General features: G+C 44.1%; 1 protein-coding gene across 2 annotated transcripts in view; it reads right to left on the bottom strand.

The window, feature by feature from the left end:
• Positions 1 to 10,561: 10,561 nt before the first annotated feature.
• Cph (BCL11 transcription factor chronophage) overlaps positions 10,562 to 17,573 on the bottom strand; it is a 36,037-nt gene continuing 29,025 nt past the window's right edge. For both annotated transcript variants that reach the window (XM_046631349.2, XM_046631348.2), the window contains exon 3: positions 10,562 to 15,912. In XM_046631349.2, coding sequence (XP_046487305.1) covers positions 13,868 to 15,912 — 2,045 coding nt within the window. In that variant the 3' untranslated portion in view covers positions 10,562 to 13,867. The remainder of the gene's footprint in view (positions 15,913 to 17,573) is intronic.

Below are 17,573 nucleotides of genomic sequence, written 5' to 3'. Positions count from 1 at the left end.
CCTTCCCTTGCCTGGGTCTGCCGGCTCGAGGCGGCGTTACGCCGCCGGGGAACAGAAATTGTTATTATTTAGTAAGCGAGTTGAAGAGGCCTCGTTCTTACCTAATTATATGATGTAAGCCGGGCGAGAAAAGCGTGTTCAAATCAAAAGAAATTGGTCATAATTAAAGAGGCCGATTTCCTCACCTACGTAAGTATGTGTGTATATATATATATATATACGGGATATTAATTATTATAAATCAGGCCTTCTTTATTGCATCCAAGACTCGGAGAGTACCGGAATTAGTCGTCAATTATTCAAAAGTATTTACTGCGATTACTTTCAACGAAGTTGTCTCGGTGTCATCTTCGTAGATTTTTTTTATTATAAAACACCTTGAAGGTAGGCGGTGAGGACTAATTAACGGCGAATAAAGTTTTCTTCCTCAAGTCTCTTGAACACGCAACAAATCACTGTTTACGTTCGGTATGTAATTGTAAGTGTTACGTTACTCACGATTGGCGATCCGACATCATGCGGTTGGGCATCACTGGGCCAAATTTGTCTACAGGGCGATTGTGGTCAGTCGTATGTGGGGCGATGAGACCAGCCAGTCTGGTTCCGTGTCCGGTTTTACGTGAACTCTACCCCAGAAATGGGGTAGAGCCTGTCAACACAGAGGTGCGCGCCCAGAATGATATATGTTGTCCCACCGCTAATGTTATTCGACAACAATTTATACTCGTACTTTCGCGATACGATCTATTTGAGAGCTGAATAAATAGAAATATGGGCAGACTGTTTATATTTTCATCAATCCTGCCGCAGCTTAAGATCCTTCACATCACTTACACTTTTTTCTTCCTCTTCTTCTTCTTCTTCTTCTTTTTCTTCACCACACTCTGTTTACGCCAGAACAATATTCGGAAACTGAACAGTCCACGGGAATGGAAATCGAGACCTCATACTTCACGGGTCTTCACAAGTTCACAAACGTCGGGTTGGATTTCAATCTTTAACACTGGCACGTCGGTTTTCCTTCTGGCGATTACTTTTCCTCGGTATTTAACAACCTCTCGTAATTTCGACGTAATTGTATTGGAGGAAAATAATGATGTAATTATTCCTTTTGATTCATATGGTGTGAAATATCGTATAATGTTTCCGAATCCGTAAGAGGATTGATTCTGGACGCAGAACAGCACTGCCACTTTTGTTTGACAAAATCGTCTGTTCGTAACTTATTGCGAATAAAAACTCACGGCCGTTGCTATCAGCTGCGCCATGTCTGTAGCCGAATCTGATTCGTCTAATCTGAAGACCGTGAGTAGACTGATCGGTCGGTCCGCTACAGCGAAACGCTCTTGTTCGAAACCGATGAACAAGCTTGTTTACAATCGCAAATTTCCGTTGGTTGAAATAGTTTTTTCTTATTTCAGGACCTGCATTCATCGCATTTCGCCGAAGGACTCTGGCAGCTGCACGAGGTGAACAAAAATGATCTTGATCACCGTTTCACACTCATTGTAATTAACGTAGGTAGTACGTAGACGGTAAGATATTTGATTGTGAATAAATAAAGAGATACTCCAAATCCTCATTTACGTGACTGATGCCGTTCTAATAAACGAGTGACTGCTTGTTCCCGATTTATTTCATCCCATCCTCCGCCTTATTTGGTGTACAGGTTTAGGATAACAGCTGAAAACAGAATGGCCGCAAGAGTAATTGAATATTAATTATTATCGAAGAAGAACCTCGCGTTTAGCTTCAGGGAGTTACACCGTTTGGACCGAACCATTAGTCCGGCCGTAAACAGATACCCTCCGAAATAGAGCGCCAAATCTGATAACGGCATGGCGCGGTGTCCTGGTGTAATCTGCACTCTCGGATCGTTTGCAAGTAAACGTTATAGCTCTGAGTATGGGTATGGTTCTGCAACATGGGGTGGGGGTTAACTGGCTGTGTCAATTAATAAATCCCAATCAAGCCTCGGGGAGTCGCGGTGAACCGACTTTCGATATCGCGAGGCTAAAACTCCAACATCCGATACTTGCAGTGGATACAACGTAAATGGTATTTCGGGGTCGGAAGTTGTTGGAAAAACGTGATTAAATAACGATGAAAAAAAATGTCGGTTTGATGAGTTTCGTAGATATTCTTGAATGCACAACTGATCCAGGATACAATAAGACGCGTGCTTGAAAGTAAAGATAAAGCATTCGCAGGGATGAAAACAAAAAGATTCGCTGATCCAGCGGAAGACTTTTTTCGATACACAGAGAGAGCGGAAAAATTTTTTTTCGCCGCGACGGTTCGAATTTTGCAAGTACAGCAAAATCCGCGTTCAGCATTGCAGTGTGACGGATCTGCTGAACCGGTAAGCCAATTTAGCTGTACCCGAAAAATTCTCTCCCGTATCGCATGGCGTTTCGACGTACACTTCCGGCAGTTCAGTGCGTCTGGCACAAAAGAGCCTCGGAAACTTGATTGAATCGGTAGAAAATATCGCTGGTATAATTCCAGGTGTGGGTTTACACCCAACCGGTGGTCCAGATGAAAACGCGAGTTTACTCAGGTCGTGCAAAATCCTTCCCGACAGGAATACTTTGAATTACGAATTACTCGTCGGAGAGTCCAGACTAAAGGGTGAATAAAATGGCCGCCGGCGAGGGGGTAGCGGGCGGCGGTAGTGGGGGTGGTGTAGCCACAACCCCTTAAGGGTCGAACCCTTGCACCACTACAAGCTGAGTCCAAAAGCAAGACCCCCCTTCTCCTCGCCGCCACCGCGGAGCTGAACAACCTTTACATCTATACGTAGGTAGGTGTACTAGGTATACCTATAACACACACCTCCACTACAGGCTCGGCGCTGCTCCGCTACGACCTCGAGTACAGCGCGTTGTTGGAAAGGGTATGCCGATGCCGGCGTATAATCAGAGGTGGTGGCCACCGACGGAGCAGGGCACATACAACCGTTCCTACAGAGATTCACGGGTGAGGCTGGGTGCCCGGTAGGACGATACCCTTTACGCGAAAGAGTGCGCGTCGGTGGGTTGCCGGGAGGGTGGAGGGCGGAGGACGGAGGGTGGAGGGTGGAATTTTAGCCGGAGCGAGAGTCGGTGGCTAGCTCACCCTTGAAACAGTACGTGCCAGGCGAAAACGGGGAATAAAGGCCAGTCTTTACTATGCAACAGCGAACAGCCAGAAATACCAGGCTGAGCTGCGCGGTATTGAGCACTCTCGCCGATATTACCACGGGAATGTTGTTTCGACAGATTTTGACCCCGGAAATTTTCGGAGGAATTCATTTCACGCTAACCTTGGTGTAAGCCCCTGAGTTTAATCATAACTCTCATACGTTGCTCATGTTGTTCCATGAACGAAAGAAAATGCCTTAAAGGTGCCAAGTTTTGTTTCTACTATCTTCTTTCTTCTTTGTAGGTTTTCGGCGCTGATTGACAGAGTCCTTACTGGCCTTTTTGTATCAGCGTTGAAACCTGACGACAACTCAGGGATAATTACACTTGCGTGGTGAGTTGATATTTTCAGAAATTGAACGCTTGTGCTGAGCTCAGCGTCGAGTTTGCCAAACCGAATTTTACACGGCTTCGTAAAGTTCAAGTTCGCGGTTATCACTGGTTCAAGTTACTTCGGTCGGAAGACAGCTTCGCCCAGCTTGGGAACATTTGTCAAAACTTAATCGTTATCAAGGTTTTTGCGGTGGATCCAAAAGTGAATTTTTGATTCATTCAAACGTCAAGGTACAGACGTAGATAAGCTATATTCAACGTAATCCGAGCCGGAATAATTGGACGAGAAAACTCCGCTTCAGATTTTGGAATGTCTTGGAGCACGCTCTTGTTTTTCCGCCGTCGGGAGAAGGCGGAATTCGACCCTACAGGATCCGGCTCCTCTACTCTAGCTGGTAATATCGCTCGCGTAGGGATTCGTTTGAGACTCGAGTGCCTGGTGCTCGACCCGCGAGCCGTTTTGATGAATTTCTTATTCTGACGAGATCGATTACGCGGGCGTGAGGTGACAATTGGATGATGCCCCTGGCAGAAAAGGGTTCCCGCGTTTCCGAGGGAATCCCGCTCGAACTTTGCGGAGGTTACTTCACGACGCTGCCTGTACCTTCGACTTTCGAGTACTCGGGGCTGCGTCGCCTTGACCTCGAGTACTCGGTACGTGGATGCCGTCTTCCAAGGGATGCCTTCCTCTCCTCCAATATCTCGATTTTCCCGTCAGGCCAACTCACCGTGATTGGCGCGCCTAGGGCCGCAAATTCGCCAGTGCAAACTATACGTTTTCCCAAATTAATTCTCCCGTAGGTAAGGTAAGTGTACCAGTTATTGACACGCTTAAACCCAAAATTGACCCTTTTATGTTACAACATTACAAATTGAAGGCACAAATTGTAGATTTCTCGACGATTAAAACCAACGACCAGAGGGTTAGACACAAAAAATTGATTTTTTGGTTGGTTTAAAACTAAGGATCAAACAGATACAACGAAAAAAGGTCAACAATTGGGACGAGTTCAATAACCGGCACATTTATCTTATAATCTGCCTTGATTTCACGCTGGATTCTTCGATCAGTCCGGTTGATACGGCACAAACGTACAGCTGGAAAAATTTTCAAAGAGGTACGTGACACGTGCCACTTTGAGGATTTATTTCCGTATTAAAAACTGGTTAAAACGTCCGAAACTCACGGTAATTCATGTATTTTTAGAATAATAAATTTTATAAGACAGAGAAGAAAAGTGGCCCATGGATTGCATGTGCTGATCGAACGTTTCAGATTAAGCTAAGAAAATTTTTAGCTAAGGTGTCAAAGAAGACTATTATCGATCGTTTCGAAACAGGTATAACGATTAAATTTTAGCACCTAACGTACCAGCTTCGACTAATAATTCCCATGACTTGTGAACTTTTTCTGGTACGCGTTTGACCAGTGTTTTTATTCATAAAAAATTGTGCTATTTACAATATTTTTATTAGTAATACAAAATTGATGGCGATAGTTAGTAATTTTGTGTAAAGAAGAAGCAATGTATATTTGAGAATTTTTTAAGAAATACTGTATGTTTCATAGGTTCAAAATATTTCAAATAAGATTTATGATTTTTCCTCATCTTGTTTCCGCATGGCTTAGTGCTGTCTATTGCGATTTTATTAACCGATTCGAGGTATAATAATCAGAAACAACAGTAATCATTCCGATCCTCCATGCAATTACTTTATCCTCACGTCTCTTCTTAGTCTGCGGACCATCATTGAAATAGAAAAAAGTGGTTCGGTGGCCACGATTTCATTAACAGATGAAGTGTAAGGTTCAAATAATCTAGCACATTACGTTCCGAGACATCTCTCTGTCGTTGCAATTAACAATGCCAGACGTGTCAACTAAACTCAGAACAGAAGAAACGTATCGTAGGATACTTACACTTGCAAAGTGTAAGTACCTAAACCTTGTAAAGAAAACGAGTCCTCGCGCCTGCGTGCATGAAATCACCCCTCGGACGTCCAGGGACATAACAAGTCCGTTCAATTACTTTATCCGCCACGTACAAATAAGCCACCGACACACAGCGTCCTGGCTTTGGGCTTTGACCCGCAAGTGATTCGCGACGTCGTGCATCGAAAGCTTCGCTGCTCGAATTCTTCCGAGAAAGAGAGATACGGCCGGAATACGAGACGTGGAGCTTCCGGCGAAATCAAAGAGCGTGCAATTAGCGCCGAGTGTGGTCCGCGTGGTCGGCGTGGTCGGCCCGCCATGGCATGTCGTCTCCGAGAGCGGCGGTCGCCTCGGTCAATACCCACCGGACAAGATGGCCGCCGCCCACTCCAACACAAACTCAAAGTTACATACATTTATGTACTCAAATGTGTAACCCACCCCGGAGCACCTCCGCACCGCTGGAGTTAGTTGCCTTCGACCCTCCCAACGCCGAGTTCCTCAGCCTTCCCCCCACCGCCACCCCCTTCATCCCTCTCTTCGCCCCCCCCCCCCTTTTCTCCCTTCGCCGCAGCAGCCCTGCAGCTTTCTTCCCTCGCTTCTCGCCCCCTTCCTTCGCCACCGCGTTCCTCAACGCGGACTGCTGCACGGAACTTCATCATTATTAGGTATTACTCGGTGCTTGAGCGCAGCGCATAGGCACGCACTGATTGCAGTCCGCGTGTTGCGACGAGGGATGCAACGGTTCCCGCTTCGCAGGGTGGAAAAAAATATTACGTACCACACACGCGTGAAGAAACCGTTTCCATTTCGCTCGTTCTACGTTTCGCCTCGCTCTCATCCGAGTCAACCTCTCCTCTTGCATACTTATACTTACAGAGTGTTTAAGTTGAGCAAAGTTCCACCACCGCGGCTCCTCCTAGTCCGTCGGGCTTTTAAGCTCTTTTCTTTTGTTTTCGCTACATGTGCGGGGGCGATTTTCGTCACCGTTTCTAAGGCGGCCCCGCGCACGCTTTTCAGGACTCGAAGGTGGCGAGATTCTGCACGTGTGCTTTACTCGCGAAGTTCATTTCTTGCGAGTTGTATTCGGGATCTTGAACAAATTTTCTAGGGTAGAATTACGCGGATGCTCATACATAGGTGCGGCTAAAGATGTTGACGATAAAATAGGCATAACTTACGCGTTGCAGGATCGTGCGAGGCGAGGGTTCGCTGATTCACACGTCCTCGACGCATTTGCCGAAATCTTTCTATTGGTCAGTTGAAAGGGGTCGGTGAAGGACGCTCTGTCATTGGTCAACGCCACCCTCGCACGCAGGCGAATGCTGACCGTTCGAGGACGAGCGAATTAGGGTGGGGGTGGTCAACCGACGAACGAACAAGGCTGCGAATTTGACGTTGACCAGCTGCCCCGGTTTTCCAACTCCTTCATCCCTCGTCAGCGAGTTCTGAGAGTTACTTGAAAGTTACAATTGATTAGAATTCCGAGTCGTCGATTACAATTGAGATGTGATATTAGATGGCGACGCAGACGCGGTTTGCATTGACGTGCTAATTCCCCCGGTAAAAGGTATATAATATTTCAGGTTCCATCCTATCAAGAAGGATCGTGATCACCTTGATGTGGAAGGCATTTCGCAGAAGGACTCGTAGCTAAGGTAGATAACATTCGCGTTGCGGGTTTGGATTACAGCTGATCAGGAAACGGCTCACAGAAGGTTCATGCGTGAATTGAGCAATACAAATGGGGGATAACATCGCCAAGACGCGACTGCGTGGCTCCTATTCAATTCCGCATTAACGTGTGATTTTAAACCGGCAGGTTTGATTCGAAGACAAATGAGTCTTGGGTAACCTTTTGACCAGCAAGAAACCCGGCTCGAAACTACCCTCTAATCCGGCCCAATTGTTTTCAGGCATGTTCGCTGCTTATCTGGCTTAACAGTTGACTAACTCGACGATCTAACAAACTTCAAACTTAAAGGCCTATCCCCGTTACGAAATGTTTTTCTCCAAATCACTTGCTCCGTATAACAGTTTAACCTTGCTCGGCACATCTCTGGATGGTCAAATATTACTACCCAACTGTTTAGTAACTTTTATGATTATTCCGTATCCGTGGATTACATTCGTACGAAATTTTTCAGGCTTTGAAAATCTAATCCATTTACGAAAGGGTTATACACGTTTTCTACGTCATTTCATCGTATAAAAAAATATTCGCCAATCATATACCTTTAGCGCAGTGTAGGTACGAGGTACAATCAACGATCGATCTGAGATTATTCCCTAGGGCAAAGGCACGGCCCGGAGTTTGCCGGGGGACAAATTTTACCTGGGGAAGTTTTACCCACCGATAAATCCGACTATAGGGTGAGTTTAATTTTTGGTGAGAGTGTACCGTCTGGCGTCAGGTAACATGGACACACTGTCGTGGGGTTGCGGTACCATTGGCGCAAAAAGTTGCCCTAGTTCTTAAACTGACGTTACCATCTTAATATCGTAACGGAACAGGTTTTGTAAACTATGAATATTCATAATTCCTACTTTTGCTTCAAGTTCGGTAATTAAAATACCTCACTTCGTATTTAACCCGAGAAATTGTTGTAAAGTGTCCTGAAAACTAAATTACGAACGATAAAGTCACTCCTCGGAGCGTCTCAAAATGTAAATCCACTGACCAAATACAACCGGATTATTTTCAATTGAAATTAATTCATGCGAAAGACGAGTATGTGAATTAAAGGCTGTAAAAATTTTTGGATGTGTCAAGGTTTTCTCTAAATAAATTCAAAGCTTTTCCGTAAAATATTTTTGCCGTCGCAATCAAGTCAGAAATTGTTTGGACAAGTTTTGTTTTGAAAATAAAGGGGTAAATCAGTGATAGAGTCGGCAGGAGGGCCACTGCTGTGCTTGACGTCGAGATTAGTGTTCGCCATTGTAGTGACGTCACTATAGTTAACACGCATTCAACTGACATCGCAAAACAATTGTCTCCGGTGTCCGCGTTGCGGTTCAATTTCTCGTACTTCCTCCGTCGTTGGTTCAAAAATTTCCACCTCAATCGATGGACGCGAGTCGTTCCCACGTCTCTGTGAAATTTTCGTGAAAAAATTCATTACCTTTCGCACTGTTTTTGATTAATTAATATTCAGATTTGGTTCTAAGCGACTCACAGAAGTCACGGCACTTGACAGATGAATGTACCACGAACAATGGAGCTTATACCAAAAATCGACGCTATTGTCTTAACTTTGGGTTCCGGGGTTTGTTGTGTAAGACGATTAATGTGTGAACAACCGTAATTTTATTGACGTATTCTCGTATATACGCGCGCAAATTTTCAATGGTCGAAATTACCGTGCCGCTTTTGTCATTCGTCTGGTTCTACAGTGAAAATTTTCGAGAATTTCCTTTGAGTGAAAATTTTGAATCACTTTTGGGTTCGTTAGAGTAATTCTGTAGGTCTATCAAAAGGTGCAGATTAGATTTATCCTTCACGGTGACGCATGTCATTTTATACATCTCCTACCAGCCAACTTAAGTACACACAAATTAATGGGTTTGAATATATGCGGGTACCAATGATACTGTGATTTTACAGTATTATGCATACATCTGCGTAGAACCTAATTCATTCTCCTTGGTATTGAAATATGTGTATTGAATACTCGAACCTCTGCTTAAATTGTCAAGTTCGTCGCGTGTAACATTATAAAATCATAATTACTGCTAACAAACTGTCAAAAAAAAAAAAAAAAAATGCCGTTAGTTAATTTTTCCACGATATTGGACGTTGTCAAAACTCTATGAAATTACAATATAAATTTGAAAATTAGAAACCGAGTAATTCTGATAATACAAATAAAAATTGTCCGAAAAAAGACGCAACATCCCGAATGAAAACCGCGGGAGTAAAGTTCGCGTGACGAGTTACAAATCGAACTAACAACAAAGACTTTCACAACTACCGATTACTCGTAAAAAAAGAAGAGAAAAAAAAAACGAAAAACGCCTCCGTCTAATTAAAAATGCATGTGGGCAGGCAGTATCGATTTTTTTGAAAGACCGCGACGGTCGCGAGCCGAGTGCTTAAGGGTCGTCGAGGAGTAAGAGACTCAGGGGTGTCCAACGGGGGTCAGGCTCCCTGGGCATATGCAACCCGGGTTACAGATCTGTTACCCGTCGCAACCTCGACGTCTGCGATACACTGCCTCCACTGCCTACAACGATAATACCCGGATGCGCTCGCCAGGGGTTGGCTATTCAGCTCCCGCCGCTTTCTCACCCCCGCCTTTCATCCCCCCCCCATTGATACGTTATACGTGTAACGTATTACATGTATCACCTCAAAGCCTCCAGACGTTCCGACGTCTTCGCTCGAAATACTTCTTGCAAATGTAAAGTAACCGTGACATAGCTGCAGGTACTTTGAGGGCTGAACCCTGTGTCTGTACGTAGCTGGGTCTAGTGTACCTCTATCCATGTGAATTTCTCCCGAAATGAGGGCGGGGGGCGGGGAGGGGGGGTGGGGGAGGGAGGAATCTAAAGCTGGTACACAGGTACCGTCCTTCTATCCTTACTGCTCTATCGTATCTGCGTGTATATACGTATGTAATGCTTCGGCGGCTCTATAAGTCGTTCGGGCGAGTAAAGTAGAGCCGACGTTGCTGAGTTTGTTCGACTGGAAGAAAAAAGTTGAAAAAAATTGTGGCGTACGAGAAAAGTGGAGGAATGAAAAAAATTATTCCCTTTCGGTTAATATATCTGCGGGACGCGGGAAGGGGGGGGGGGGGGGGGGGGGGGGTGGACGGATGACATCGCGAAGAATCTTATAAAATTGTGAGCGTAGGTTTAACGCGGGATTAATAAACGGGATCGAGGGAGTCAAAACAAGTTTATATAGGTGTATTTATATTTTTTAAAAACAATTCCGTTTATTTGAATCGCACAAGACATACACCGTACCTGCTACTTTATAACTAATGGCCATCTCGAGAAAAAGTTTGCCAGTCGATTCGCCGACCGAGGCGAATGACAAACATTTCCACGCGAGTTCCGTGTTCGTATTGCCTTAAAGTCGAATCTCGGTTTATAAGTTTCGTTTTGACCAGGTTTAACCTGACCTCCACTGCCGTAAAAACCGAGTTTTGTGTTTCCTGTTTTCTCATCTTTTCGTTTTTGTTTTTTTTTTCACTTTTTTTTTACGTTTTTTTTTTTAATTTCATTTTACCCTGGATCAGAAAATTTTTGTTAAAATCGAAATTTTTCGCCGCAACTAGTTTGCTTCTTTCTTTTCTTTCAAATTTATTCATTTACTTTGTCGATTACTTCGAATTTTTTCTTAGTTTCTTTGTTTCTCTTCTCTTCTTTTTGTTATTATTATACAATTACATGAAATATTTTATTCATATATAGGTTTGTCTATAGATACTCTTTGAATCTATCATTATATACTGGCTTTTATCGGAATAATTTGTCTTTATTCTTTTACCCTGTGTGTAGAAATATTGGAAACGACTTTCTGCAATGCAAAATTATCAATACAATATATGCGTCTGCGGCAGAGAATTTGGTCCTATGGCATGACAGATAATACAGACAAAAAAGAGCATGAAATTTGCGAGTTGAATTCAACATGAAAAATAATCGACCGGAAAGAAACCGAAACGAACATTCGCATCCACGGTATTTTCTGCGTACGTTTATTTTTTGACACATACTATAACTTGCGGTCTTCGGCTAACATTCAAATTTTTTCGTTTTTTTCTTGTGTTTTCTTTTTTTTGCTCATTTATTTCTCGAAAAAACACCGTCCCTTCATCCTGTCCGCAGCAAAACGGGGCCTTATAATTGTATTTAAATAACCACTAGAATAATCATTATTATTATTAACATTTCGAATTTATAATTATTTCAAATTTTTGCTACGGGCAGTATTAATATAGTGCCTTATTTACATAATATATATACATATACATGTACGTATATAGGGATATAGTCATATACACATACACGTACATATATAAACAGGCCCGGTACGTATATGAGATTATCTAACAAATTTTTAACTAGATAACGAGATTTTATCTAGAGCCGTACATTTCTAACACCAAAAACTATCTGATATGAGTTTTCCCATTTTTTTCCTTTTGCTTATTTTATTATCTCTCTCTCTCTCTCTCTCTCTCTCTCTCTCTCTCTCTCTCTCTCTCTCTCTCTCTCTCTCTCTCTCTCTCTCTCTCTCTCTCACACACACACACAGACACACACACACACACTTTATCTCTTCTTTTTATCCTTATTGCCTACATTTTTTAGGAACAATTCTCTTCAAAAAGTTTACAACGACAAAACGATCTTGATTGAACAAATATGAAAAAAAAAGAAAAAAAAACCAAAAAAAAAAAACAATTCATTCAAATAATAATAATATTTTTAATAATATATTCAAAAAACCTCAGTCTTGGGCAAGAAACAGAATTTTCGAAATATTGAAGATCGAAATCGCTCACGGCTTTCGTAGGATCAAGAATGTAATGAATCTTTGATTTTACGAAGGTCGAAACGGGTATTTCGACTTCAATAATAATAATAATAATAATAATAATAATAGTAATAGTAATAGTAATAATAATGATGATGATGATGATGATGATGATGATGATGATGATGTTGATGATGATAATAATAGTCATAATTATAATAGTAATAATAAATATAATCAACGAATGAACTGATACGTACAATAATAGGCAATAATAGTACGATAATAAAACGTGACAGCGGGGTGACTGGAAAGGAAGTTAGATCCAATCAACGATATAACTTTTTTTTTTAAATCATCTGAATCAAAAAGGTCTGCACTCTCACAAACACCGCAGAAATAACTTAGAAGAACGCGATTAATTTATAGTTACATATCTTCCCTCACAGACACCACGTGTACAATATATAGATAATAGACGATAAACCTAGACAACTTTGGCATCTTCTTAACTATTAAAAACATTTCAATAATAACTTAATATCGGAACAAAATAATGTACGTTTCGTTTAATTTGTAATAATGACAATGATAGTAATAATGATAATTGTAATAATAATAACAATAATAATAGTAATAATAATGATAATAATAATAATAATAATAATAATAATAATAGTCGTAGTAGTCGTAATAGTGATAATAATTATAATAGGTATGATACATTTTACACATAATCGATCTAGACCTTAAATTACATATGGGTAGCACGTAATAATTATTATGTAAATTAATATTTTTTCTTACTCGATATTAATACATAATAGAGTGAATATTTATTATATACAGAACTGTAATGCGCCATTTTCAAAGCGACACGTTGTTTTTCAAAAAATTACTACACAATGTACAAAAACGTACTAGTACATTCATAGTTTTAAAGTTTCGATATATATTACGATATATTATATTATTAAATAAATAATCTTTATAATATGATAATAAAGTTACTATTCATAGTGTGTGTTTTATTTTGTGTATATGTGTACGTGTGTGATTTTTATTACTCCTATTGTTATTATTATTATTATTATTATTATTATTATTATTATTATTATTATTATTATTATTATTATTATTACTATTATTTGTTTATTAATTATTCGTAAGTGTTATTGATAGGGGGTATGAGACTCATTATGGTAACCATTTATTTGAATAAAATTAATGGGGTTTAAGTATTTCGTTTAAAATTTTATATTGATTTTATTCTCGTCCAGTCTTCGCTATTGGAACGTTTTCGTTCTAAGTTTGTTACACCTCAAAGCGACTCTTTTCTTTTTCGTATTGCGGATATCATCTCTCCGAGGTTGCTGACAACTAGTATTGAGTACTATTGTTCCAGGCATTTCCAGCCTTCGACCGTCGACCATAGAGCTTCGATATTTGATTGGCGAATTTCGAAATCCGACAGTTTTCACTAGCATAACTTGTCTTCGGGGAAATTGACTTTCCATTCGAATTCGCATTTGGCATTTATCCAATCGCCAGTCTGACACATCCTCGCGATAACATCGCGAATCGCTGAACCTTTAAACTGCAGATGGGTTTGGAGGGAGCAAAATAAAAAAAAAAAAAAAAATGTTTCCTTCCCGATATTCTTCAGCGCGTGTTGCGAGAAGGATGAAAAAAAAAGGAAACAAAAACTTGGCAATCATCTGCAGGGACTCGGACAATCCGCGCGTTTCACCTACCCTTTCGAAAGTATAAACGAGGATGGGTAAATCGTCCGTGTCTTTCGAGTCTTGGGAAAAGTGGCGAAGGGATGTTTCTGGCCTCTAGCCGGAAGAACGCGACGAACGTCTAGTACACCGGATACGGCGGCCTGTGGGGCCAGAGTGGCGGTATAGGGGGAAGACTGACGTTCCAGGATCAAGTATCCTTCGTGCTCAAGGACGAGTCCTCGTCCTGACTCCCGGAGTAGGGCATCCCCATCTTCTGGCCCTGCTGCACGACGACGCATTTCCGCATGTGCTTTTCCAGCGTGCTTGGCACGGAAAACGGCATCTCGCAAAATCTACACCTGTAAATATCCTTGCCATGACGACCGTGGGTCTTCATGTGTCTCGTGAGCTTCGAACTCTGGGCACAGGCGTATGAGCACAGTTCGCATTTGTAGGGTTTTTCGCCGGTGTGCGATCGCCTGTGAACGGTCAGGTTCGAACAGTTCTTGAAGACCTTGCCACAGTACTCGCACGTGTCGTTCCTGCCGCTCCGTTCCTTCTTGAGCAACGGACTGGGGAGTCCCTGAAGCGACAGACTCGAGGTGGTGGCCTTCGAGGCCTTCCGGAATTCGTTGTTCTCCAGATAGTGAGGGCTGGGCAGCCACAGACCGCCGAAGTCGGGCCCGGCCGAACGGGGAAATCCCTGACCTGAGAAGATGTTCGGCGTAGTCGACGAGTTGAAATTCGTCGGCGAGAGGGCGCTGTCCTTCTCCTTGTTGTTGTTCAGGGAGTTGACGAGGTTCGACGGCGACTCGGTCTTGACGAAACCGCCCCGATGGTTCTCCTGCAACGCTTGCCTGTAGGCCTCCGAGTACTGGGCGATGTTGCTCAGCCCGAATTTCTCCATCAGGTCACCGACCAGACTCGGCTTCTGGTCGACCCGCGTTCCGCCCTCCTCGCTGCTCTGACCCTGAGTGGTGCTCAGGTCCTCGGGGGTGTTCTCCTCGTTGTCCTCCCGCTTCGCGTCCGTCTCCTCGCCCTCGTCGAGGTCCATGTTCTCGTCGCAGCTGCTCCCGTCGTCCGGTACCGTCTCCACGCTGCCCTGGGGACTCGACGCGACGTTAAGCGCCTCCTGGTGCTCGTTCCGCATGTGTTTTCGCAGTTCGGAAAAGCTCGGCACCTCGATCTCGCATATCTCGCACCTGGTCGCCGTGGTGTCCTGTATCGTTTCCTGGAAGGCGTGCTCCTTGTCCTGATGACTCCTTCGGTGAACTATCAGGTTCGACTGGAACCGGAACTTCTTCTCGCACACCTCGCAGGTGTAGACGGTCTCCGAGTCGGCGATTATCGGGGTCGAGGCTACCGGCGGACTGGTCTTGTCACTGTCGGTGGAATTGTTGTTGTTGTGGTGACCGCCGATCGGACTCTGGGTGTAGCACGGGGGCGAGTTCTCCTTCTGGATGCTGTTGTGGGTGAGGTTCGCCGGATTGGCCGCCGGACTCGGTGGCTGGATCGGCTGCACGCTGACCACCGCGCCCTGGTTCGACGGCGTATTTGGGGTGGGATTCGGAGCCGCGCCTAAGGAAGGGTTAGCGAGGCTCCTTAGGCGCGCCGAGTAAAAATCCAGGTTCGCTTCGAGTGGTGGTGGATGCGCCTGTCCCGAGAGCCCACGTCCGTGGGACAGCTCGGCCAGGTTCGCCAGGTTCCTCGCGTTGTTCAAAGAGTCGAGTGAACTCCGTACGAGGGAGTCGCCGAGGTTCAGGCCGTCCATCCCGCGGAGCGGGTCTCCGAGGTTCTGCAGGTTCCTGGTGGCGGTCTGGAGGTCCTGGAGTCCCCGGTACGAGGCGAGGGGGTTCAGAGCGAGAAAGTCCGGCCTGAACATCGGCGGAAAGCTCCTCTCGAGGTGCTGCGGAAGTCTGAGAAAACTGTGCAGAGGATCGCCGACCAGCGAAGCCGAGGACTGAAGCTGCCTGCCGCTACTTCCGCTCGTGTTTCCACCCCCGGAAGAATTACCCGCCGACGAACTTCCCGTCGATTTACCGCTGAGGTTCAGATGGTTCGGGGGACTCAGGTGGTGCGTGTGCGTCGACGTCTGCGTCGGAGGACTTGGGGCTGGTGTGTTGGAGGATGAATTCGCCGAGGGTGACGAGGACGTGTAAAGTCTCGCCCCGTGGACGCTCTGCGCGTGCTGAAGAAGCTCCCACGCCGAGGACAGCCTGCGGGCGCACTGGGAACACTGGAGCCATCTCGGTTCTGCAACAGAGCGGTCAAACTGATCGTCTTATTCCGGTACAACGGATCCCACGTCACACTATTACAGCCTTTTTTAATTTTGATTTATGGTTAGCCGGGCGGAACATGTTGCACGCTGTTATTGCAAAACCGCCGTTTTGGTGCTCTTACGGGACGACGCTCGATTGGATTGCGTAACTCTAGGTACGACAAGACAAGGCACCGAGTGTCACCATTGTGAAATTGAATTGCTATTGCAAATTATGATATTAGAAGAACGGTTCTAGGAATGACGTTGAATTTAATGGCGATTGATATTAATGGGCAGGTGTCAACGTCGTGTTGCGACCCGTTTTTGCAATCCATTGGTTAAAAAATGCTTCAAATATTACTTCAGAAATGTATGCCATATAAAAAAAAAAAACAAATTATAGAAGTTGAGCTGATCTACCATTTCTTCAAACATATATTTACTTATCAAAAGTAAACTTGCAGGTTTTTTGTTTTTTTTTTTATTTTTCACCAACAATAAAACAAGTCTTCCGACTCTTTCGTAAAGTGCAAAACGTAAGTAAAGGAGAATAGAGATGGATGGGGAAGGAGAAAGTGAGCCGAATATCTACGCGAACTCGATACATGGCTCAAGCTTTGACCGAACTGCACGTCCCCTAGATGCCGCATAGATTTGTATTGTGGATGTGTAAAAAGCAAAATCGTCGATTTGTGGGTGAGAGTGTATCGGGACTGGTCAGTGTACCCGGTGTGCGGCAAATCGTAAAATATCACCCCCGTCGAGAGACGCGGAGCAACCGGGGGTATCAATTTCATCCCTCCTTAATTTTCAATCGCCGAACGAATTCAATTCGTGATTCAAACGGCGCGTCTGTGTCAAATTGCAGAGCCTTATATAGTATATATCGGGTGGTACGGGGCTGGAAGGAGGGCTTAAAAATAATATCCCCGACAATAAGCGGGGGATGTGGAGCGGGATGAAACTGACCCTTAACGACTTTCTGTCCCTGGCCGGGGGGGGGGGGGGGGGGGGGGGGAGGCAAGGGGATGCAGGGATGCGGTTTTGAATTTCAATGTTTTTAATCCGGGAATATCAGATTTTCGGTCATTTTTCACGCCCCACGTGGCGTCGACGACATCGCCCACGTCGTTCGCGGCTACCGCCGGATTTTATTAATTCAGTTTTTCACCCTCGGTGAAAAGGTCCATCGCCATGTGTTTCGCGGACCCTCTTGAAAGGACGCAAGACATAACCGCAAAAGCATATTTCAACGGGTCGTATAACTCTCCGAGCGAAGAAAATTCTTACCGTTATTTATACACCCATATAGCCCTGCATGCCCGCAGATTCATGCACGCGGTCAAGCTTAACGACTAGACTGTCCGAAACGCCGATGAAAACCCTTTGTGAGAATTCCAATTTTTCACACTCAGGTTAGAAGCATGGACGTGACAAAATTAAACGAAACGCGTGCGCTTTAACGGATGAAAATTTGCGGATTACCAGGTACAAGCGGCAAAATCGATCAGGGACAAAGAACCGTCAACGAAATAAACTGATCTTAATTAAACGGGAGTCCGGAGACTGCGAGAAGAAATCTTTGTTCGCTAAGCGACTTAAAGCCGAGATCTTGTTAGCTGCCCATTTGAATTTAAAATTTCTTTCGATC

This window comes from Neodiprion pinetum, chromosome 6 (assembly GCF_021155775.2).
Source record: "Neodiprion pinetum isolate iyNeoPine1 chromosome 6, iyNeoPine1.2, whole genome shotgun sequence".
Classification (NCBI taxonomy): domain Eukaryota; kingdom Metazoa; phylum Arthropoda; class Insecta; order Hymenoptera; family Diprionidae; genus Neodiprion; species Neodiprion pinetum.
This window is presented reverse-complemented; position numbering and strand designations above follow the sequence as displayed.